The sequence below is a fragment of the Sitophilus oryzae genome, unplaced genomic scaffold (genome assembly GCF_002938485.1).
Source record: "Sitophilus oryzae breed Bouriz unplaced genomic scaffold, Soryzae_2.0 scaffold_151_pilon_pilon, whole genome shotgun sequence".
In the NCBI taxonomy this organism is placed as follows: Eukaryota; Metazoa; Arthropoda; class Insecta; order Coleoptera; family Curculionidae; genus Sitophilus; species Sitophilus oryzae.
Window position 1 is genome coordinate 1,499,963 of NW_022146192.1, and position 25,020 is coordinate 1,524,982.

Sequence of the window (25,020 nt, forward strand, 5' to 3'; positions counted from 1 at the left end):
TTATTTTAGTAAGACCTTGTCAAAACCGGAAAGGAACTACTGTGTAACCAGACGAGAATTACTAGCAGTAGTTAAAGCAGTGGAACACTTCTACAAGTATCTCTATGGAAGAAAGTTCTTGTTAAGAACAGACCATGCTGCTTTGAAATGGCTGTTGCAATTTAAGAATCCTGAAGGGCAGGTAGCTAGATGGATTGAACGATTACAAGAATTTGACTTCGACACAGAACATCGAGCTGGGGCAATCCATCGGAATGCCGACGCACTTTCCAGAAGACCTTGCGCTAAGGACTGTAAGCATTGTTCCCGAGCTGAAGAGAAAGAAGTGAAACTCCTAAGAACAACTGTGGTTAATGATAGTTGGCAACTCGAAGATCTTGCAAATGACCAAACCAGTGACCCAGAATTAGGTTTAGTAATTAACTGGAAAAACACAGACCAAAGACCAACGTGGGAAGAAGTTTGCAGATATTCGCCGAACGTAAAGTCGTACTGGGCCCAGTGGAATTCCTTGGTAATAGATAACGGACTACTTCGCCGTGTGATCGAGAGACCGGAGGGACAAGAAGAGAGAAGGCATATCGTCATTCCAAAGAAGAGGGTCCCAGAAGTCTTGGAGGAAGTTCACAATGGAACCAGCGGAGGACATCTTGGTGTTACCAAGACACTTGGCAAGCTGCGTGAACGGTTCTACTGGGTGAACTGCAAAGAAGATGTGAGGGCCTGGTGTAAGAAATGTGACATTTGCGCAGCCATTAATGGGCCACAAAAGCGTGGTAAAGCCCCTATGCGCCAGTACAATGTTGGTAGTCCCTTCGAACGAATAGCGATCGACGTGGCTGGTCCTTTCCCGGAGACGAACGATGGCAACAAATACATTGTGGTAGTAATGGATTACTTCAGCAAATGGGTCGAGGCCTACGCGTTGCCAAATCAAGAAGCGTCCACGATTGCTGATGCCCTTGTTAAAGAATGGATCTGCAGGTTTGGTGTTCCCATGGAGCTTCATTCAGATCAGGGAAGAAACTTTGAGTCCAATCTGTTCCAAGGCGTCTGTGAAGTCCTGAACATCCGCAAGACCAGGACGACTGCTCTACATCCACAATCCGATGGGATGGTTGAACGCATGAACAGAACTATCAACCGTTATCTGGCCAAAGTAGTCTCTGACCACCAAAGAGACTGGGACAAATTTCTTCACCTGTTCCTGTTGGCCTACCGTTCATCCGTCCAAGAATCTACAGGGCAAACTCCAGCCAGCATCGTTATGGGACGGGAAGTGCGCCTACCCTGTGATCTGAAATTTGGTTGCCGACCGGGAGAAGAAGTCGCCGGAGAAGATTATGTCCACACACTACGTCAAAGGATGGACGACATTCATCAGAGAGTCCGCCTAAATATTCAAAGTGCTAGTGACCGAATGAAGGAACACTACGACATTCAAGCTGAGCATGGAGGATACCAACCAGGGAAGTTGGTGTGGCTATATAACCCGCAGAGACGTCGTGGGTTATCTCCGAAGCTACAATCCTCGTGGGAAGGGCCATACGAAGTCATGGATAGAATTAATGACGTCGTATACCGTATCAGAAAATTGCCAAAAGGAAAACCGAGGGTAGTCCATTTCAACCGTTTGAGCCCCTACCAAGGCGAAATAGAAGATCGTGCTGGGACCGTGAGAACCTGCAGCTTTGATCCCCCTGATTCGGAGATGTCCTTTGACGATTTCATGGCCCGATACAACAGCAGTGAGAAGGCTCGCTATGGTGTAACCAAAGAAGATCAACGAGACCTCTTTTCCGTGCCTCCTGATTATTCGCTCGCTCATTGTGTGGCTCGAGATTTGCGGATGTCCAGAGGAATCGCTGCGACGTTCAATGAGAAGTTTGGGCGTGTCGGAGAACTACGCCGACAGGATCCAGAGGTTGGAAGCGTCTTGAGGCTAACCGACAATGCACATGGTCAAGCAAGGCACATCTTCTACCTGGTCACCAAGGAATGGTCCCCGAGTAAGCCGACTTATCTCAATCTATGGAAGACCCTGATTGAACTGAGAGAAGCCCTGCTAAACAACAACATTGCACGATTAGCCATTCCGAAGCTGGCGTGTGGACTCGATGGTTTGAGTTGGCGTACAATCCGGAACATGATTGAAGTCTTGTTCAGATTTACGGGAATCGAGATCCTCGTTTGCTGCTACAACCCAAAGCTGAGATCGGGAGAGAAAACTGTAGACTGCTATTTCTACCAGACTTCGCAATGTACCAGGGGCCAGCTTTGCAAATACCTTCATTCACCGTATAATCTCGGGACGAGCATGTGCCTAAGAAGGGGGCAGTGTTGCGGGCCGGTGTGGACTCGACCTAACCTCACAATATGGCCCGCCCTCGGATGACCTTAACATCGCATAGACACCGCAATGATTCATTCGTTCGAGAAGAATCGAGTTCCACTGGAATGGACTAGTACATACGAGAACATTCGAAAACCTTCTCTACGCACCTAACGATCTATGGACTATTCTAGAGTTCTTTACCTGTCGGTATAAAAGCCGGCGGCGGTGGCCTACAGGGGGCAGTTATAAATATACCAGTGCAGTTGACGCGCTAAAATTCAAAATAAATTCTTAGTTATAAATCGTTTGTAAATAGTTCTATAAGTCTTTTATCGTTATTGTTTTTGTTAATTAGTGTTAAATAAATAGTGTTTAAATAAATTGTGACTTTCTATCCACACGGAACCGACGAAAAACGTAACAATACAAATATGAATGTATTTTTAAAATTAATTGTAAGTTCATCTGATCTCTCTTAAAAATTCCTACTTCTTAAAATTTCCCATTAAAAAAATAGACCACATACCATATAAAATTAAATAATTGAAAGATCGGGCTACTAAAATCAGAAGTGGGGTAGAGCTTACACCACAATAAGCTTTTGAGTGACATGGTGAACCTTGGAGGATGCATTTGAATAAGATAAGTACACGGTTTCTAATTAGGTTTACAAATCGAAAGTATTGGTTGATATTTGTGGCTTTGGAAAAGTACGAAAAGTTAATAGTTCAGTTAATCAGTTGAGTATAATAAAGTAAATTTTTAAAGAAAATGAGTCACGGCGACATGTCGCAAAACTCAGAAGCATTGCCGCATTTAGATTGAGCATTGCAGTGTTTATATTAAGCAGTTGGAACATTTAGCAGTTTTAGAGCCCAAACAGATAGCCTGTATAAAGTTACGGAGGGAAATATTACAATGATTATTATTAAAACAAGTATTTTCTGCATTATTTCATAGCGGTTTAGGTTTAATTAAGTTTTTATAGTCTGAAATTTTCCGAATAAGTTTTAATGATCTGTTTATTACTGCTAAATACATTGGTACAGAATGTTTGGATTATAATATTAGCCACACCGTTTAAATTTTAATTCTGAATAAGTTTTTCTAATTGCATAACAAATAACAATAGAGGAAAGTTTTTGTCAAGAAAAAAATATTAATCGGTATTTATTCAGGCGAAGTGATAAATATTGTTGCTTTTGTTTTTGCAAGGCTGCTGTTGTTTTTTTACTTATTTCTTGCGGGTTAAAATAGTCTTGTTTTGTTGTTTTGACTAAATTAGTCATTATGTCATACATGCCATATTTTGTTATTGGGTCATTCTCAGCAAGCGTTATGTTTTTATTTTATCAAAGTATTAGGAAAAATTAAACATTTTAACTGAACTTATTAATTATTACTTGTAAATAGTAATATTATTCGTTACATATACGAATAAATGAATGATCCTGAAGAAAACAGTTGCATTTGTTATGTTGGTTTCTATTTTTGTCATTTTGTTTTATTCAAAATGCCAAAAAATTGAGAGTTTAATTTATCTGTGGTTTTATGCAGGGGATTTCAACTAACTAATTTTAAAACGCAAATTATTAATAGATGAGATGCATTACTGAGATGGCACTTATTTTTGTATATGTGTTGAACTAGTTTTGTTTAGTAGTCATTGTCTACTTAAGTTTTGGTATGTATTGCAGAAATATTAAAAAAAATGATAATAAAAATATTAATTATAATTAGTAAATGTAGATATCAGAATACGAATGGCACGTGTTAAAAATGAATGTGTTGAAAGCATGGACGCTTTGCACTGTGAGTAATGTGTGAGTGTGTGAGTGCTGTTAGTAATGTTTCAGTAATATTTAGGTATTGAAAGCATGGACGCTTTGCACTGTTGTAGAGTGTTGAAAGCATGGACGCTTTGCACTGTTGTAGTATTTGAGTGTTGAAAGCATGGACGCTTTGCATTGTTGTAGAGTGTTGAAAGCATGGACGATTTGCACTGTTGTAGTATATGAGTGTTGAAAGCATGGACGCTTTGCACTGTTGTTGAGTGTTGAAAGCGTGGACGCTTTGCACTGTTGTAGAGTGTTGAAAGCATGGACGCTTTGCACTGTTGTAGTATTTGAGTGTTGAAAGCATGGACGCTTTGCACTGTTTTAGAGTGTTGAAAGCATGGACGCTTTGCACTGTTGTAGAGGGTTGAAAGCATGGACGCTTTGCACTGTTTTAGAGTGTTGAAAGCATGGACGCTTTGCACTGTTGTAGAGTGTTGAAAGCATGGGCGCTTTGCACTGTTGTTGAGTGTTGAAAGCATGGACGCTTTGCACTGTTTTAGTATTTGAGTGTTGAAAGCATGGACGCTTTGCACTGTTGTAGAGTGTTGAAAGCATGGACGCTTTGCACTGTTGTAGAGTGTTGAAAGCATTGACGCTTTGCCCTGTTGTAATATTTGAGTGTTGAAAGAATCGACGCTTTGCACTGTTGTAATGTTTAAATGTTGAAGGCATAGATGCTTTGCACTGTTAGTAATATGTAAATATTGAAAGCATGGTAACATATAACAGATAAGCATGTAACATATAAGATTAAAAAAAAATATATATCTGTTTGTAATGAATGAGTATTGAAAGTCTGGAAGGTTATGAGTTATGAGTAAATTGATAAGCTAATAGAGAAGTAGCTGGGTTCGTTATAAAGAAACCTCTCTAATTAAGATACCAATTCCTATAAGAACAACTGACTACTCGGAATATCACCTTTGGTGGATAGCAATGAAGAATTCCTTCCTGATATTCAATAGCCGATTCTGAATAGAATGACTTCGAGAGCGAAGTCCGTGTCAGAATTGGCCGTGTTAGAAATATGATTATATAAACAAAGAATTGATTTATTTTTGGGAAGATAAGCACGGACCGCTGTCGGTCGCGCCAGTGTGATGAGACACTTCAGCACGCTCGTTTCAATGCTGTCTGTGTCTATTAAAGTTTCCTGACGTATTATTTGTGATTTATAGTTGATTAAATGTATAGAATTGTAGTGTATCGGAAAGGTTCTGTGTTTTTATTATTTAATTGCTAAAAATAGTATTTATAAGGCGAAGTTATAAAAATTTGGAAGAACTAATAATGCACTGACGCACACAAAAATCAAACGAATACTAAATTTCATTTATCAAAAGCATTCGATAGTCGCGGCTGAACGATAACCATTTAGTCGCACGGCGAGGTTGTCGCATATGCTTCAGTATACAAATGAATGAATGATTTTATTGGAATAAAACCATTCGATAGTTGAAATCATTCATTCAGTAACCACTCGATAGTCTAATTCATTCGTTAGTTCCCATCGCTAGTAAAAACACAGAATCGCTACAATCGCTACACAGCACTAAAACATTGACGTTCTGCGTGACAAGCTCAGGTTAATAACTGAATGCCAAAAACTCCTCATAGGTTTAAAAGGCATTTTGCAAAAGTTAAAAAAGGTTGACTTTGAGCCTTGAAAGAGGAAGTTCTCTGATATCTTCAGGAAGAGCATTAAAAAATTTCACCGCCCAATACCCCTGACCACTCTGACACCTCCTGAGCCTCTAATATGGTATAGTAACTATATTTTTCTTATTCCTGCTATTGTATGTATGCACATCTTCATGGGATTCGAACTGCGTCCTATTTTGCTTCAAATAAATTATGCTCTCAAGTATATACTGAGAGGGAAACGTAAGAATCTTCATTTCAACAAATGCCCACATGCAGTCATCCCGATATCCTAGACCAGCCAGCACCCTAATTGCTTTTGTCTGCAGAGAGAATAGCCGAAAAGTCTCGGCAGAATGACCCCAGGAAGCAAAGCATAAGTCAGACTAGAATGGAACACGGCAAAGTACGCCGTTCTGATAGTCCCAAGAGACATGCTATTTGCAAGAGAGCGAAGAACATACAAATTCTTACTCAGTGTCTTTGCAATCTCATTCACGTGCACCGCCCATTGTAGTTTTGGGTCGAGATGGACACCCAGAAACTTCACACACGTTTGTTTTTTGTTGATTTACTAGTAATCTGTTGACGCAGAACCACCCTTCAGCCCTCGACTGCGCCACCAACATCCCGTCCCGGGTATCCTGTAGACTGTTAGCCGCAAAGGAAACTGTAGTGTCATCAGCAAAAAGCGTGTATTTCACTGATGTATTGCTGTTTGGAAGGTCATTGATGTCTATATAAGAAAAAGTATTGGCCCCAGGACAGAGCCCTGGGGGGCCTCAACGTTGAGTACGCTTTCCGCTGACGAAACGCTAGCAACCCTTACAACCTGTCTTCTGGTACAGAGGTCATAGAACACAGCACCAATAAACTGTGGTTTATGAAATTACTCCTCAATAGATGACACCAAATCAAGTATTCCGGAGCGGGTGCTTTTCTGGTTTCTGAAGCCAAATTGGCTCTCAGTAAGGATATTATTTTCCTCAAGGAAAGCAACCATTTGTTGTGACATACATTTTTCGAATATCTTCGAGATGACAGGCAACAGTGAAATAGGCCTGTAGTTTCCAGGCCGCTCCGGATAGCGTATTTGCATAATATACCATGTAGAGAGCATAAGACTTCTAAGCCCCGCCTCCAAGCTTAGCTCAGCATTGGAGATGTCTTTAACACGGTATAGAATGAAATATGATAATGCGCCAAATGTGGTATAGTATGGAGTCGACTTCTCAGCGTTACAACGTGGTATAAGCTGCGTGACCATTCTTAGTAACTTTATTAATTTTGCGTTGAATTAGCCAGTTTTCGACCGTTGCGAATTGTAAATATGCATCAGGATGGCTGGCCAATGTACGTTAGAGATTATGTTAAAGAATATAAAACTTGAAGTAAAATTATCGATATGAATAATGACTCAGCTTCACAAGAGTCAACAGCTGGCTATTTACCAAAAAACAGTCGTACTGTAAGTAACGCTACATGCACCTATACAGGGTCGCTGTTATGTATGGAAACGGTCAATTATTAGGTAAAATATAGGAGGTACCCTGAACAGTTAAATATAAAAGTTATAGGATTTTTAAATATCTATTAGCGAGTAATAAATTTAAGTACACAGGGTCGGTCATAAAGTTGTGACACATAAAAGTTTCATTTTTTAAATAGAACCCCCTGTATATTATTGCATATTTCAATGCTTCCTTCAATTCTAAGCAAAAATCGAAACACAATGTACCTCAAACAAACCGTTTCCGAGTTATAGACTTTTGAAAATATCACTTAATCACGAGATCACGAAAAGTCAATAGATTGCAAAATTTTTGTTTAACATTTCAGTTCTTCGATCTATGTACATTGTGTATTACAATTATTGCTTAAAATTGAAGGAAGAATTGAAATATGCAATAATATACAGGGAGTTTCATTTAAAAAAAAAGGTTTGATGTGCCACAACTTTATGACCGACCCTGTATACTTAAATATACTAGTAGCTAGTATGCATTTAAAACCCCATTACAAGAGTATCACAGTTTCGGCAGAATGGCATCATTAAATGAAACTGAACATATCGAAATTAATTAAATCAAATTTTTTAAGTGATATGTTCAAAAGTCAATAACTCGGCAACGGTTGGTTTGAGGTACATTGAGAGTATTTAGATTTTTGCTTAAAACTGAAGGAAAAATTGAAATATGTGTGCAATAATATATAATGATGTGCCACGTCACATTATGACCGACCCTGTATACATAAATTTTGTATTCGCCAATAGACATTTAAAAATCTTATAATTTTTGTAGGGATGTAAAAATTCTAAGTAATCGTTACAAAGTAACAGTTACTTTACGAGGACTGGAAGTAACGCTTACCATTTGACTTTAGGACTCGTTACTCGTTACTAAGCTAATTCGTTACTTTTGCGCTGGCAGTAATCGTAATCCCTGGAAATGCACGAACCGAGGACTTGAAATTTGATACTGAAATATTCCTTACTTCGACGTAGGTCTAGTTGTTATCAGTTGTTTAAAGTGTTGACTTGACGCCGGCCGGTGTTTTGGATGGCAAATGTGTGATATTTTTATTACAATTATTATGACTGGCTCATGCCGACCCGGCGGTGGTGTGGCCCTTTGACGTTTGTTGTCGCTTTTTATTTAGGTAATTCCGCACGTTTTTTCAATTTTAGTTGACATAATTAATATAAGATATTATTTAGGGGTAGAGTGTGTTTTACTTTTTGATATATAGTTGCTCGATGGGCGAAGAATAGAATTGTTTATTTAGATTAATTGTCTTAGATGTTAATTCAAAATGGATTCACGTTATTCACAAAAAAATGTTAACATCTCAAAAAGCAGAGCAAATATTTTTAATAATAATAGCTCCCGTATATAACGTTTAACGCCTTGGGAGTAGCAAGGTACAGCTTGCTATACTAGAGCCGTTAGGTATACAAGGAAGGTAATGTGGCTAGCACTACGCTTCAACCGCCTATTATTACCTCAGAATTGTGAATCCCAAGTACTCATTTAAGGCTGAGTCGACCTAGGTACCTAAACTATTTTTATTTTAATAAAAATAGTCGGCTGATGAAATGCCGGGTGTGGGAATCGAATCCACACCTTGAGATTGGTAGACGAGAGCCTGTACCTCTACGCCACCGGGCACCTGCAAATATATTTCCTCTTCAAAAAAGAATAGATATTTCGCCACTTACACTGTAAGAAAATCTACAAACTAAAATAGTAATTTTTAGTAAACACTGCTGGGGCGTTAATCCAATGGACTTTTTTGAAGAGATGAATCCGTCACAGAGGAATAGACATTTTTTAAATATTTTTTTATTTTAACTAAAATATATACATTTTTTTATTTTTGCTCTATAATGTTTGCATAATTATTAATGTAAAATACAAAGAGAGAGAGAAAACAAATTAAAAAAAATACTTTATATTATACACATATACACACACCGGAAAAATTTAGGGATATCATTTTATTAAAGTTAAACATAAATGTTTTGAATAAACAACCACATATTTGTAGGCCGATTCTTCCTACTTCGATTGAAACGAAGTAGTCACACTAGTTATTTCTAAATTTGGGAAATTTGCAGAAGTGTTTGTGCCAAAGACATTATAAAGATAGACCGAACATCTCATTCATAAATACTCGTTGGTAGTGTATCAAACATTCCAATGTGTCAAACAAGGACAGAAGAGACAGAGAAGTCTAAAATTTCCGGCCCCGACAACTAGGCGCATTTGGATTGTTCTAATGGCCAGTGGCGTATCGTTTTTTGGAACGAATTTAATTAGTAAAGTAAAAGTAAATTAATTAGCAAAATTTTTACTCCATATTAATATACTACATTAACACTTTTTCGTCAGATGAGTTTTGTTATAAGGTCTAATATAATAATATAATTAATATCCCACATATATCTATGTTGAAACGTTAGTAGGTGTTTTTCGAAAATCGCTCCAACGTCGATTTTCAATTTAAACTTTCAGTTACTTCTATATAAACTTTCAGTTACTTTTGAATATTTACAGGGTGACTCAGGCTTCCGAAACAGTTCTATATTAGGTTTGTGGTTGGTGACTTTTCTTTCAATTTTTTTTTCAGAATATGGAGGCAATGGTAAAGCACATTTTAGACATTTTTGTAAACATAGGTGGCCGGAACATATTTTCAAACTAAAGTTGTAGATTTGCACTTAAATTTCCATTCCAGAAATACTTAGGGTTGCCACCTGTCCTTTTTTGGAATAACTTGTCCTTTTGACTTTTTTGATTTAAAAAGTTATTTTTATTTTCGTATTTTCCCTGAGAAAATTACCTACAGCAAACAGAAATATTCTTTTCGTCCAAATTTAATTAGAGATGTTATAAAACTTGTAAATAAATTTTTCTTGTTTAGAATAGGCAACATTATTTAGAACTTCCCGTTTAATCTGAAATGATAGTTTAGGTTTTAGTTTTACCGTTTTTGATCTAAAAACAACTTCAAAATTAGTGATTAGTAACGATTTAGTTAGTTGGCAATCGATAGCTTCCTGTGAAGTACTGTGTAATAGTTGTTTTTTTGTAACAATATTTAATGAGAAAATTGTTTTTTTTTTGAAAATATAAGGCAAGATTTGACTTTCGGTCTTCTTCTTGTATGATGATGGCTCTGATACGAGGCAATTACCTTTTAGTCTCTCAATAGAAGGCATTTATCATTAAAAGTATCAAATCTGTGTGCTACAGTATGGGATTTCTGTCGCATAATAATGAATATTACGTTTGCTTCATCTACGTTACCGTAGATGGAGCTCAAGGCTTGGTAGGGTTTGTATAAATAAACCAAATACAAGAAGCAAAAAATTATTAAGGCCTAACCCCTACATATATGCTTATTCTCTGCATTAAGTTCATCAGACTGAAGGGAACAGCCATTCGACGACAGGTTTCGGAGATTTATCTCCATCGTCAGGCCGACTTTGCTGTAACCCTCAATCCGACAAACGAAAAGCAGAAAATAGCATTTGAGTACAAAACGTACTACTATGGCGAGTGCTAGATGGCGAGAGCAGCTAGTAGTAATAGGTAAAAAACTTTTTTGGAGGCCTGGGTCACTCTGTATATAGGTATGTACAAAACTAGTACCCTAAGAATTATTTACAGTTCGTCCCATTCTAAAAAAAGTAAACACACACAAATATAACTCTAGGAAGAGGTATTTGTACGGTGGCAAAAAATTGTCTAAACAAGGCCCAAGGGGCAGATATAATAAAGCAATAAAATGTAAAAAAGGTCCGGTAACACCTTTGTTTATTTGTTGAGCAAAATTCCTTTAGAATATCGTATATAATGACCAAAAATGACCAATTTTAAGAAAAAAAAAGTCACTTTCTGGCTTATAATAAAGTTTCAAATGCAACGTTTATATTCAAATTGTTATGATCTACAACAGTTAGGTAGTAATTGAGACGAATTATAATTCAATTACCGGCTACTACGTTCTTGTTTTAATAGATTAATTACAAATATAATTAGAAATTATTTTAATTGTGAGAGGCTCCCTTGTGGGACGCCTATGTACAATGACGACGGAAATATAAAATGTCAAAACAATACCCACCTGTGAAAAGACAAATTCGGGTAATAATGAGGTAAATTGGGGTAACCACCGAAAAACATTGAAAAGTTCACTTTCGTCTTGATTCCGACTTCAAACACACCGCAAGCTAAACGTAGTACGCTATAAGGGACCAGTGGCCGTCGCGAGGGGTGGTGGGACGGACGGCTCATTTCATTCTGGAAGACTAGCAGCGACGTTGCCAATAGTTCTAGACGTTTCAGCACATTAAACAGTAAACATGTCCTTTAATAGTAACGCATATATCCTCTGGTTAATAACATATTATTACGCATGCTTCTTTAAAAATAAACTATTAATTTAATTAAGAAATTGAGATTTATTGATATCCGGTAAAGGTTTTAAAGTCACCTTTTCTGCAAATCAAACTGAGTAGATAGGCGCAAATTTGAGATGTGGCAATGTCGCCTTCTCTATCTCAGTTGGTTTTTACAGTACGTAGTCAACCTCCGATTGTTTGATCGGGTTAAAATGTCTAATGTGATATCTGTTCTTACTAAATCTATGGTTTGTGCATTTTTTGTCAAATATATAAAAAGCACCTAGCATCAATTGTTCGAATTTAACCTGTACTGGCTATGTTTTTATGATAACTGGCTAGAATTCCTTCAAATAACTCTGTTTAGTAATAAACGACATTATGGAGCGTAGACATCTTATCAGAGACGAAATGCTAAGGGCCATGGGTTTGAAGATTGGTAATCAGATTGGTAAGTGAGGTTATCAATGCTCATCAATTAAACATCTTACCCTGGCCGGCACAATCTCCTGACCCCAACCCCATCGAGCACGTATGGGACGCGGTCCAAAGAATTTTGAGAATGGGTATGCCTCGTGAAACTCGTAGGGATCTGGTTCGGGCCGTGAATGCAGCGTGGCAGGCTGTACCTCAAGAAGAGATCGACAACCTGATCAGGAGCATGGAGAGACGATGTAGGGCTGTAATGAACAGTAGAGGAGGCCATACCCTTTATTCAGTAAAAATGGTTTTATCTTTTTTTTTAATTCACAGTTTAGAATAAAAAAAAATGTGTGTATTTTTTTGATTTCAATAAAAATCAAGGTAAATTTTAAAAATTCGGTAAATTTCGCATTTTTATTTCCAATACGTCCTGTAAACTATTCGTTTATTTTAATTTTATTATAACAGAAATGCAAATAGTAAAATTACTGACGATAGTTGGATAAAATTGTAATATCCCTAGACTTTTCCGGTGTGTGTATTTTCTATTTACTTTGTTTTCTTTTCTTTTTAATTTTATTAATACATAGTGATAACATATCATTATAAAAATATTATACATATTATTAAAAACATATTATTCAGTACTTGAATACCGAGTATTGAAATTATCCTATTAAGCCCTTACACTAGAAGAAAGTAGAAACCCCTTATAGGTTAAACCGAGCACGCAACGAAGATCGCCGCGCACAATAAGTAACGAAGTTCCAAGTCAAGCCCAAGTCTTCCAACCTGTACATAAACAACGAGTCCTATTACCAAAAGTAAATAGTAGTAACGAGTCCATATAAGAAACTAAAGTTTACATCACTAAATTTTTGTATTTATCTTTTTCGGTACCTTGTATATTTTACCTAATAATCGACTGTTTCCATACATAAAAGCGACCGTTATTTGTCGGTACTCAAGAATTTAGGCAAGACCATAGACTTAAAATAAAATATAGACTGAGCATCTCATTCATAAATAGCTGGAACATGCGGTCAGACAATGTCTTGTTATTGTTGTGTTATTGTTTTAGGTTATAACGAGTGCGACACGAGCGATAGATAGGTTGTCTCTGTCGTAACGGTCGTTCCCTGACGACTCTGCCGAGAAACACAACACTGTCTTTCGTTTCTCAAGTACACCTGAACTCTCCGTATCATAGTCGGGTAATTTTTTTATTTTAATGAGGCTAAATTAAATTAAAAATATATCATATTTAAACTTTTTTATATTTTATTAAGATTTAGGACAGGTTTTTTAAATAAAAGTTTAGAAAAAACGTCTTAGAGTCCAAAAGGATAAAAATAATAAAATACACATTATAGAAGAAATTTTATAATCGATATTACGTAATATTTGAAATTGATAATAAATTATTAATTTTAGTCTAACATTTACAACCCCTAATATTAATCAAAACAGGATCTATTCCACAGATATAATAGAATCGGCGACAGGGAGAGAAAAAAAAATATGATTGTTGTAATTTTTTTTCTAATTAAGTGATGTCTTATTATGTAAATTAGAGAAAACATAAATCTGTTCCATTAAAGCAATTATTTAACTCGGTACTGTCTTTATTATACCGGATGCGTCCCAAAAGTGGCTCATCCCCATAATTTTTTTATATTTTCAAATAAAAAAACAAGATTTAGTATGTTAGTATATGACATAAATTAGGATTGATTGACGCATTCAATTGTTTTTGGTCACTTCCTGTTTCACCGGAAATGACTATAACTTTTAATTTTTAAACGGCACCCTCGGTATATTTCTACTTTATTCGATAGAAAATGACACTTTGAATAGAATGACATATCATATGTCAACTTTTGACATTTTCGCATATGGTTTAATTGTAATTGTAACACGCGGTTCATAACGACAATCAATGTGACTCGAAATACCAAGTGTGTGGTATCAATATATTCATAAAAAAATGCTTTTTCCAAATATGCTAATAAGTCACCCTTGTTCCATTTGAAAAAATTGACATATGTATGATTAAAAATACGATTTGTACATCTTTTAACCGGCCTAGACAAGACACGAAACCTATTAGACGATCAAAACTATTTTTCCAAGGCTCCTTGATTAAAACGTAGTGTTTTTAACAACACCATGGCACCCTGGATTGAAATTTAAAATACAATTTGTTTTTAAGCGACAATGTCAAAAGTTAACATATGATATGTCATTCTATTCAGAGTGTCATTTTTTATCGAATAAAGTAGCAATATACAGAGGGTGCCTTTAAAAATCAATAGATGTAATCATTTCGGTGAAACAGGAAGAGACCAATTCAATTGAATACGTCAATAAATCCTAATTTATGTCATATACCTACTAACATACAAATCTGTTTTTTTTATCTGAAAAAATAAAAAAGTTATAGGGGGTGAGCCAGTTTTGAGACGACCCGGTATATTAAAAAATATTGTTTCATAATGTAATATCATTTTAAAATTCTTGTATGTTATTTTATATTCTGAAGATAATTTTAGAATAAACCGGAATATATTTTTAATAAAAACATTATTAATTATTAACAGTGTTATAATTATGATTTTGTTACAATGTAAGTAAGTAAATAATGTAATGTAAGAGAAAAAATTTCGATTTTACATCTAACTAAAATATTGTCTAAATAAGCGCCTTTCTACAACAACGCCACTGACTCCCAATGGGTAAATTGAGTTGCCTACCGGTCGAAAGTCGTTTCAAGACTTAAATGGATTATTTAAGTCAAATTTCTTGCAAACTTCGCACTGGCGAACCATATTTTATAGTTCTTGAACAGAAAAAGTCAATAAAATAAACACTTAAGGACTACAAGCTAAGAAAATGCGTTAATACAGCCGGGGACATAGCGGCAACAAAGCTTTACCGCACACGTGCGACGCGTACTACAAGGTAATAAATGAATGAATAGGCTCCCTAGCCTCTAATTGGTGTTGTCATATTGTAAAGAACTTATCCTTTTTAAACAGTATCCGACTTATAATTTAGTAGTATAAAGACTATTTAATACATCTATGGAATATTAAAACCTACTTTATTAAACTGTAGTATTAATATCTCAATATATGTGTATAACAAGAAAAAAAATATTGATAATATTAAAGACGTGACAACATACGCTGGATGAGGAAGGCTCGGTCGACTGTACCCAGAAGTAAACATGTGTACAAAAAAGATTGTTTGACCGCGTTGAGATGTAAATAGTGTAGTCTATATTTTATTTTAAGTCTATGGGCAAGACAGTTTTGATGCCTAACATGCTTTATTGAAAACAAATATGGAAAAAATGCTAGGTGTGACACAAAAATAGAAAAGTAATCAGATGCTAGAAATATTGACACGGTTTGATAATAAAGTCACATCATATTGACACAGAGGTATTATAAATATTAATAAATATTAAAAACATTTCTCACAAATAATACAACGAACTGTAAAAAAGCAAGTATATTAAAGTACAACGAAAAAAAGTAGGCAATCAGGAAGGCCATCAGAAGAGAACTGACAGAACAGACTAAAAAAGAAAAATAGTGCTTGAACAAAAATATTACCGAAAATTCCCCAAATGTTTGCTTAATAGGCATTCGCATTGCATTTTTTAACAGTATTATTTTTCTTTAAGTGCCAAGAAATTAATATAACATACATTATTTAATAAATAAATGCTATTTTTGTTGATATTTTGTATGTTTTATATTTGTATTCATGTTTTTAATGTAATGTTAAAGAATAGATATTTACTATTTTACATAAATGAATATTGTAAATGTATTATAAATAATTAATGAATATTGTAAATTAATTAATATAACATACATTATTTAATAAATAAATGCTATTTTTCTTGATATTTTGTATGTTTTATATTTGTATTCATGTTTTTAATGTAATGTTAAAGAATAGATATTTACTATTTTACATAAATGAATATTGTAAATGTATTATAAATAATTAATGAATATTGTAAATTAATTAATATAACATACATTATTTAATAAATAAATGCTATTTTTGTTGATATTTTGTATGTTTTATATTTGTATTCATGTTTTTAATGTAATGTTAAAGAATAGATATTTACTATTTTACATAAATGAATATTGTAAATGTATTATAAATAATTAATGAATGTTGTAAATTAATTAATATAACATACATTATTTAATAAATAAATGCTATTTTTGTTGATATTTTGTATGTTTTATATTTGTATTCATGTTTTTAATGTAATGTTAAAGAATAGATATTTACTATTTTACATAAATGAATATTGTAAATGTATTAATAATGTAATTAAATTACCAATTTTAGTGAAAATTATAAAACTTATGTATTGCACACTAAGATCTCCGATCATAGTGCACAAAAAATTGAATTTATATCGGAACATAAAGATAAAAAAAGAGAAAAAGTTCGAATATTCAGTCAAAAAAATAAAGCATTGTTTAAGTCATCCTTAACAGAAATATCATGGGATACAATTTATAAGCTGCCACCTACGCATGTAAATAAACAATGGGACTTATTTCTAAAAATTGTTTTAACACATTTTAACAAATGTTTTCCTTTAGTAGAGAAAAGAAAAATGACACCCAAAAACAACATTATAAAGAGTGAAGCAACTATAAAATGTAAAACAGAACTCGATATATTATACATATATGTTAAGAGAAAAAAATCAAAGTTATTCGCAAATTTATAACAATAAAAAAAGGAGTATAACAAATTATTAACGGAAAATAAACAAAATAGTTTTAACAAAATGTTAGAAAAATCTGAAAATAAATCTAAAATTAGTTGGTTTATTGTTAATGAGTTAACAAGTAGAAAAAGTAGTGAAAAGAAAATAAACATTGAAGGTAGTCCTTCAGAAGTTGCAAACAAGTTTAATCATTTTTTTATAAACTCCGCATTATCACTCTTACAAAAAAATAAGCAAACTCCCTTTACCTGTAATGTTCCATATTATCATGAAAATTTTAAATTTAGCAACGTAAGTATACAAGAATTAAATAACTGTGTAAAACAATTAAAAAATAAGCATAGTGCAGGTTATGATGAGATTTCTACACGTTTGATAAAATTTGTAATTCATGTTATAGATAAGCCATTGTGTTACGTAATAAATAATTCGTTCAGATATGGTATATTCCCGGACCGATTGAAGCTTGCCTTAGTTATTCCTGTATATAAAAAAGGAGATGACTCTGATATCGAAAACTATCGCCCAATAAGCACATTATCGTCATTTTCAAAAATTTTTGAAAAAATTATGTGCAACAGAATATTAAATTTTATGTTCCGAACAGGACAATTAAATAACGTACAGCATGGGTACTTAGAAAAAAAATCCACCGTCACAGCTTTGTTTAATTTCTGTAATGAAATGTTGAAATCTTTAGAACAAAATGATATTCCCTTGGGCTTATTTCTTGATTTGTCTAAGGCATATGACACTCTGAATTATGATATTTTATTGATAAAATTGCAATACTATGGATTTCGAGATTTTACACTTAAATGGTTCGAATCGTATTTGTCAAATAGAAAGCAAGTAGTGATCCTAAAAAACTGTAACGGTGTCAAATCTGAAAGTGACGATATAACTCTAGGAATACCTCAGGGAAGTGTAATCGGTCCAATTTTATTCTTAGTGTATATAAATGATATATTAGAAATAACAGAAAATATTAATTATTGTAACATAGTGACATATGCTGACGATACAAATCTCCTCATTAAAGCAAAAAATATGCCAGAGTTGTTAGATAGATCAAGGGAAATTATAGACAATGCAAACATTTGGTTTAACAAAAAATCAGCTTATTTTGAACAAAACTAAAACTAAAATTATTTTCTTTCAAACGAAGCGCACGAATATACAAGAATCTGATATTATTCTTACAGACGATACATTTTAACACCAGAAAACAACGTAAAATGTTTAGGATTATATCTAGACAAAAATCTTTCATGGAGTTTACATGTTAAACATGTTGTTCAGAAAATCTCTAGATCGGTCTACAACCTGCGCATATTAAAAAGATATTTAGACTTTAAAACTTTAAAAAGTGTATACCACGCCATATTTGAGAGTAACATCAGGTATGGAATGGTAATATACGGAAGTACAAATGAACTACATAAAATATTTTTAGTTCAGAAAAAAGCCCTACGCGTTATGTTAGGCATGAAAATGTAGAAATAAGTTTAAAGAGAATAACATACTAACAGTGACAGCTATTTTAATTCAGGAGTGCACTTTATTTTTCTTTAAAAATAAAAACCTATTTAACATTGATAAGCCACAGATAGTATATAACACCAGGCATTCTGATTATAATTATCCAGTCCACAGGCTTAAATTAACAGAATTAGGACCATATTATTATTGTTTGAAATTATTTAATAACCTACCCGATTATATGAAACAAATAGATAATATCGTGCCTTTCAAAAATCATTTGTATAAATTTTTAATAGATTTGGAACCATATAATTTAAAGGATTACCTATCTGTAAATTAATATAAATTAATCATAAAACTAGGTTAAGTTATTTTTGTTTTTGACTCTGTTTCGTTTTATGTTATTTAACATACTTTTGAAATAAAGATTATTTATTTATTTATTATTTATTTATTTATTATAAATAATTAATGAATATTGTAAATTAATTAATATAACATACATTATTTAATAAATAAATGCTATTTTTGTTGATATTTTGTATGTTTTATATTTGTATTCATGTTTTTAATGTAATGTTAAAGAATAGATATTTACTATTTTACATAAATGAATATTGTAAATGTATAATATTGTTTATGTTATAAAAAGTTACGCCCGTGTCGCATTACTACGAACTATACCCGATTTTGGTGCATTTCTCAATTCCATTCTATACCGTGTTTAGAGACATCTTCACTGCTGAGCTAAGCTTGAGGGCGGGGCTTACAGACCTTTTGCTCTCTACATGGTATATTATGGAAATACGCAGGCGGAGCTTAGAGACCTTATGCTCTCTACATGGTATTGTGATAACTTGCGTTTAAGGGGTAGTTTTACTCATCAATAAAAAGCAGTCTTCCATCTGGAGTATAAAATAAGTCTATATTTTAAAACATTAAAACTAATTCCATTCAATAGTAGAAATGCCTCGTTAGCAGAATACGTGTTATGCTTACTATGCTAGACTACCTAAATGAACCCAGTTAAACTTATTACTTAATTAATAGTTCCTTATATACAGGATGATTAAATAAAATAATATAATATAATAAATATCTATTTATACTACAGTATATTATGGAAATACGCCTCCGGATCCCCTTTTTTAGCTATTTTAAGAGCCGAGGGAAAGACCCCCAGAATCCATTACTGATTTGATTAAACGAACATCCAGTCCATATATGACTTTACTTTTTTTGTTTTTTAGATTGTTTATGACATCCCTCATTTGATTAAATGTCGCTGGAAAAAAACTAAACCCATTTTGCATAGGGATATCTCTGATATTGAGCAAGGGGTCTCCCCCTCCCCCCGGGACGTCCTTCATCAGATCATGTGCTATCTGGGAAAAATAATCACTGAATTGAGTTGGTGAAATATTAGGTTCTGCTCGATTTTTATTTGTCCCTCTGTGACTGTTGATAATATCCCACTAGAGCAAATTGGGTTACTGGATGATGCAATAAGATTGTCGTTTGACCAGTTTGACTTAATTTTAGCTTCACGGATAGCATTGTGATATTGTTTTTTAAAATTGTTAAGACTAGTTGAAACGGCAGGACAGTTATATTGCCTATTGAGTTCCCCTAAGAAATGGAGATGTTCGCGCATTCTTAGCTCTTCTGTGAACCAATTCACACTTCTACCCTGATCAGATCTGACCCTATATTTTTTTAACGGAAAAGACACTGTATATGCCCTGTTCAGCTCACTCAAAAAACGATTACATTTATCTTCCACATTCACTCCACACAAACTCAGAAAACTCCAGTCAACATCAGACATCCTATTGTGAAAAGTAAGTAAGCCCAGTTGAGTCACTGGTCTACATGAAAAATAGTTTTTAGAAATACCTGATATGCCCTCCCGCCTTGGTATCGCTATCACTTAATTAAAAGCTTAATGAGTTATATAAATAAACAAATAAAGATAATAAAGCCCTAGTCAAACAATTTTCTTATCATCAGATCTTATCCTTATCAAAAACATTTCTTCTCATTATTTTATTTTTTTTTAAGTTTATAAAATGCTTGGAAGTTAATTTGTTTTAACACTTACCTTAAAAGAATTTACAAATAACTAGATATATAGATAATAACTAATAAAGAATTACAATAACAAAAGTTAATATCCAAAAACAGACAATCTATCACAGCACAATGACATGATATTCACTAAAGTTTTTCGAACAATATAAATTTGTGCAAGAAAAAGAGAAATACAACACATTTTGTTTTAAATGTGATTTTTAAATTGATTTGCAGGCTCTGGTACCTTTTAGGTATATCGTCAATCTTGAAGTTATTGATGTAAATTTGATATTAATATGTTCTACAATTAATATTTTAACGTTTTAAGTACGGATCGTCGGCTAAATGTTTGAGATCACTTCACTATTCTATTGATACTTAAAATTATTATTTTTAGGTTAAATTTACGATAAGTTGTCAATGTATGCGATAATTATGACAGATGAGAGAGAATGTGTTTTACTGGTTGTATTATTTTCTCTATTATATATAAGTCTTCTCTATTAAGTTTAATAAGAGTGACAAAGAAGACAAAGAATTAAGCCCCGTTCTCAGAACTGGGGTGCAACTTTGTTCATGTTTCAAAGCGATAGCAAAGTAATTTGTAGCTTGATGCACTATGTTCAGTAGCAACATCGATTCGTAGCGATATTCTGATTTCTCGCTTTGTGGCGAGGCGACAGTCTAGACACGTGTGCAAGAGTGTGATAGTGATACCATATTTCGCAGCATTTGAGCGACAATAGTTTTGCAATGAACATAGTATCGATCTGGTTTTGACATCGCTTCTTAACGATCGCTTGCTAACTTGAACAAAGTTGCACCCCTGCGTCGTGTCGACAGCGACACTGATTGACACTTCAAACGACCAATGGGAGCTGTACTAAATTTAAAATTGACAGCTGTTTGAATTTTGTACAAATCTGATTGGTTCTTTTGTCGTGTCGCTGGCGACAGTCGCAGTTCTGAGAACGGGGCTTTAGTTTATCTGTCTTTTGCTCGCGTCTGCGCATATCGCCTTGTATCGCTGGCGGTAACAATGAAATGTTGAAAATCCGGATTTTGTTTTATTTATACTTTCTTATTAATTTTGAAAAATAGGGGTAGCGATATTAAGTTGATAAGAATAGATATTATATTTTGATCGGTGTTACAGGTTGAGAAGAGGATCACAATGGTAAAAACGTCGGCCGTAACTGAGTTTTGATTGCATTGGTTACAACATTCTTTTTGGGGGGTTTGTTTTTGGTGTTATTCGTGTTATTTATGGACGATCCGCACTTTTTTTGTTAGAAAATGTCATTATAAATGTCATATTAAGTCTTCTTCTCAATTCTGTATAGAAAATTTTAAAGTTTTGATGTACCTAAAAGGTCCAGACCCGATTTGCATTTACCAAGATCACTTGCCCGTGGCTGTATCGTACTAAAACTATTTTGTATATCTTCTACTGACAAAGTGTAAAAAAGAACGTTTTTTTTCTGTATGGAATAGATGCACTGATTACTTTTTATAGTTTTATTTTAAATAAAAGAACAATCAGAAATTAGTTTAAAAGATTAAAATATATTTGATTTAAATTTTTAATGTCTGTTCATAGATAGACTCCGAATTTTCTTGTAATATAAATCATCTCTAGAAATTCTCTCCTGCGTTTGTTATATTCTGTAGTTGTATGTATGTATGTATGTATATTCTGTAGTTAAAATTTTGGTGTCTTCGTAATTCATGTTATGATTAGTGGTGCTTTTGTGTTTGGTCAGAGCGGTTATATTTTTTTTGTCATATTTGTGCTCTCTTCAAATATTGTGCTCCCCAAATATTGTGATGTTTGTCCAATATAAACATTTGGGCAGTCTTTGCAAGGTATCTGGTATACCACATTCATGAGTTTTTTTTTATTTTTAGGTGTTTTACTTTTTAAAGTACTGAAATTTTTTCTTATTGTATATTATTATTTTTTCTTATTAGGTATATCCTTTGTGACAATTTGTGTTTTTTTTTAACTTTTTAACATACCTTTTAGTAAATAGTAAATAAAGGTTGTACTTGGTTGTAGATATATGTATAAAACCTAATGTCCCAAGAAAGTTAATAATTTAAGATTATTATTTAGGTACCTCAAGTAAAAGGAATTAAAAATATTTAATAAAAACTTACCATCTTAAGCTTATTGTGCTCATACATACTGCAGGCAATAACAGGAATGTTAACGTTAGTGCAAAATAAAGGCCATAGCCTTGTGTTGAGTAGAAATACAGTAAGCTAATTGTCAATAATAAGTCTGTAACATAAGTTAATATCGATAGAACTATACATAGCATGTAAAATGGTCCAAAATGGTGATTGTTTTCTGATAGTCTGCCTCCCGCATCGTTGGATTTTATGTTGTCTATACGAGCCAAAGAGGACTCCCTTGAGAACTGGACTACTGGACATTGCTCTGCCATATTTCACTAATATCACATATATTATTTCCTCTCAAAAGTCTTTTCTACTCAGTAAACTGGCGTACAATGCCGGACAAAGTATTTTACGATTGGATAATGCATATTTAATAACATTTTGTCCCAAGATCCGGCCCAATATTGTTATGACGCACACCGAGTTTCCGTAAGTTAAATGCCACTGAACTACGACATTCTGTATTTACTGTAAGCAAAATGTATAAAAAGTCAGGCAAAATAAAACACACACAAAAACTGGGATAAATAACACAGTTCTTTAAAATTATAAAGAACAAAATATCACAACGCCACGACAAACTGACAGCCACTAACAGACAGGTGATCAGGTGATTGACGTACAGGGTTGCCAAGGTTGCGTTCAGGGTTACAGGCAGGGTTCGGAAAACTACATGTTAGTTTTAAAAACTACATAAACTACATTACATGTAGTTAATGTAGTTTATGTAGAGGGTGTAGTTTATGTAACCTATGTATGTAACTTTCAAATATCAGAGGTTTGAAGTGAGTTTATAAAAGCTTGAAGCTTAAAAACAAACATAAGTATTTTAAGAAAACAGAAGAAATATGGTTTTAAAAATATAATATTTTACATAATTTTTTTTTGGTTAATTTTAAATTTTTCCATACAAAGGAAAATTATTCATAATATCAAATACATAGTTTATTAACTGTAGTTTTCATGTAGTTTAATGAACGGGAAAAGACGTAAGTTTTTGAAGAATAACTACACGTAGTTAATCAGGTAAATTTGCTCTTAATTAACTACTTCCAAACCCTGGTTTTACAGCAAAACAGGCATATAACTCTGTTTTTTTTTCTCAGGTATAGAATTTCGCAGACGAATGACAGAAGAAAAGCAGATACCGTCCCATACCAATCTATTGTATTTTAACTAAAAAAGTTTCTAATAATTTTTAAGTTAATATGGATGGCGTTTAATATAAATCCGTCATGCGTCGTGTCTTGTTGTTCTTAACCAGTTTGTTCTCCTGCTTCAGTTTAAGCGTCTTGATTTGCTTAGCAAAAGCACGGGAAGTTTGCAAATATTGCCACTTGTTAGAAACTTCGAATGGAAGTTCTAAATTGGATTTTTACTATTTCTATAACGTGTATTAAGCGAGTTTCGTTACCAACAGAATGAACGAAATTTAATTATCCTTTAGGACACCGCAATATGAGATTAATGTCAAAAAATTATTCAGTATAATATTTTATTTTTGGGTATTTACCTTTGTACTTTATAAGTACAATAGAGTTTAAGTAAGTACTTTGTACTTTAAAAGGCCAATAGCCACCTATTGATTATTTTTATGACTTATTTTTGAAGTGAAACTTCTTTAAGCGTGATGGGAGTAAAACATTCAAGGCCGTCACACGACACGTCTTTGGCGCACGAGCTAGCGAGCACGAGCTTGGAAACAAGTGGCAAGGATCGCACAAACACCAAAAAACTTTAGATTTACAAATATATAATTCTTCCTCTAGTCCTTATCCTCTCGTTGTGCGCTAGGAAGTAAATTTTGCATATTTTCATCGATAGGTAAAGCATCTAACTCATTTCCTAGCTCAGAATTAGAATTATTAGAGTTAAGCAACTCGCATTTTCATTGGAGGATTGTCATATTTGTTTCAATCCAATAATCAACGAGAATATTCGTATAATTTAACAAAATTACTGTAAACCACTATAAATACGAATTGTTGGTTAGGTTCAAAATTTTTTCTATTCCTAAATAAATTTAAGCGTTAACATTACCAGGGGTAGATGGGCCATATGGGAAAACAGGAAAATTCCCGGTGGGCCGGTGGGAACCCGATCAGAGCTCAAAAAAAGATTGGATTAGCAAAAATGAAATGGTTAATCTTCTAACTAAAGTGACGTAAGATTCTTAGTGACTCCATAACTAACTAATCAATTTGCATCAGTATAATTATTGTCACAGTTGATTTAACTCTTTCTCTGAGACATAACTCTTTCTCTGAGACACTTATAAGTTTAATAAACATCTGTTATTTGTTCGGTTTGAAGATTTTTATTATACAAGACTAGTCTATAAGTGCAAATATTTCCAGGGCTT

At 33.6% G+C, this 25,020-nt stretch overlaps 1 protein-coding gene across 1 annotated transcript in view; it reads right to left on the reverse strand.

The window, feature by feature from the left end:
* LOC115878609 (XK-related protein 6-like) overlaps positions 1-23,240 on the reverse strand; it is a 265,525-nt gene extending 242,285 nt beyond the window's left edge. The window contains exon 1 of the mRNA XM_030895161.1: positions 22,635-23,240. Coding sequence (XP_030751021.1) covers positions 22,635-22,924 — 290 coding nt within the window. The 5' untranslated portion in view covers positions 22,925-23,240. The remainder of the gene's footprint in view (positions 1-22,634) is intronic.
* Between the last annotated feature and the right edge of the window lie 1,780 nt (positions 23,241-25,020).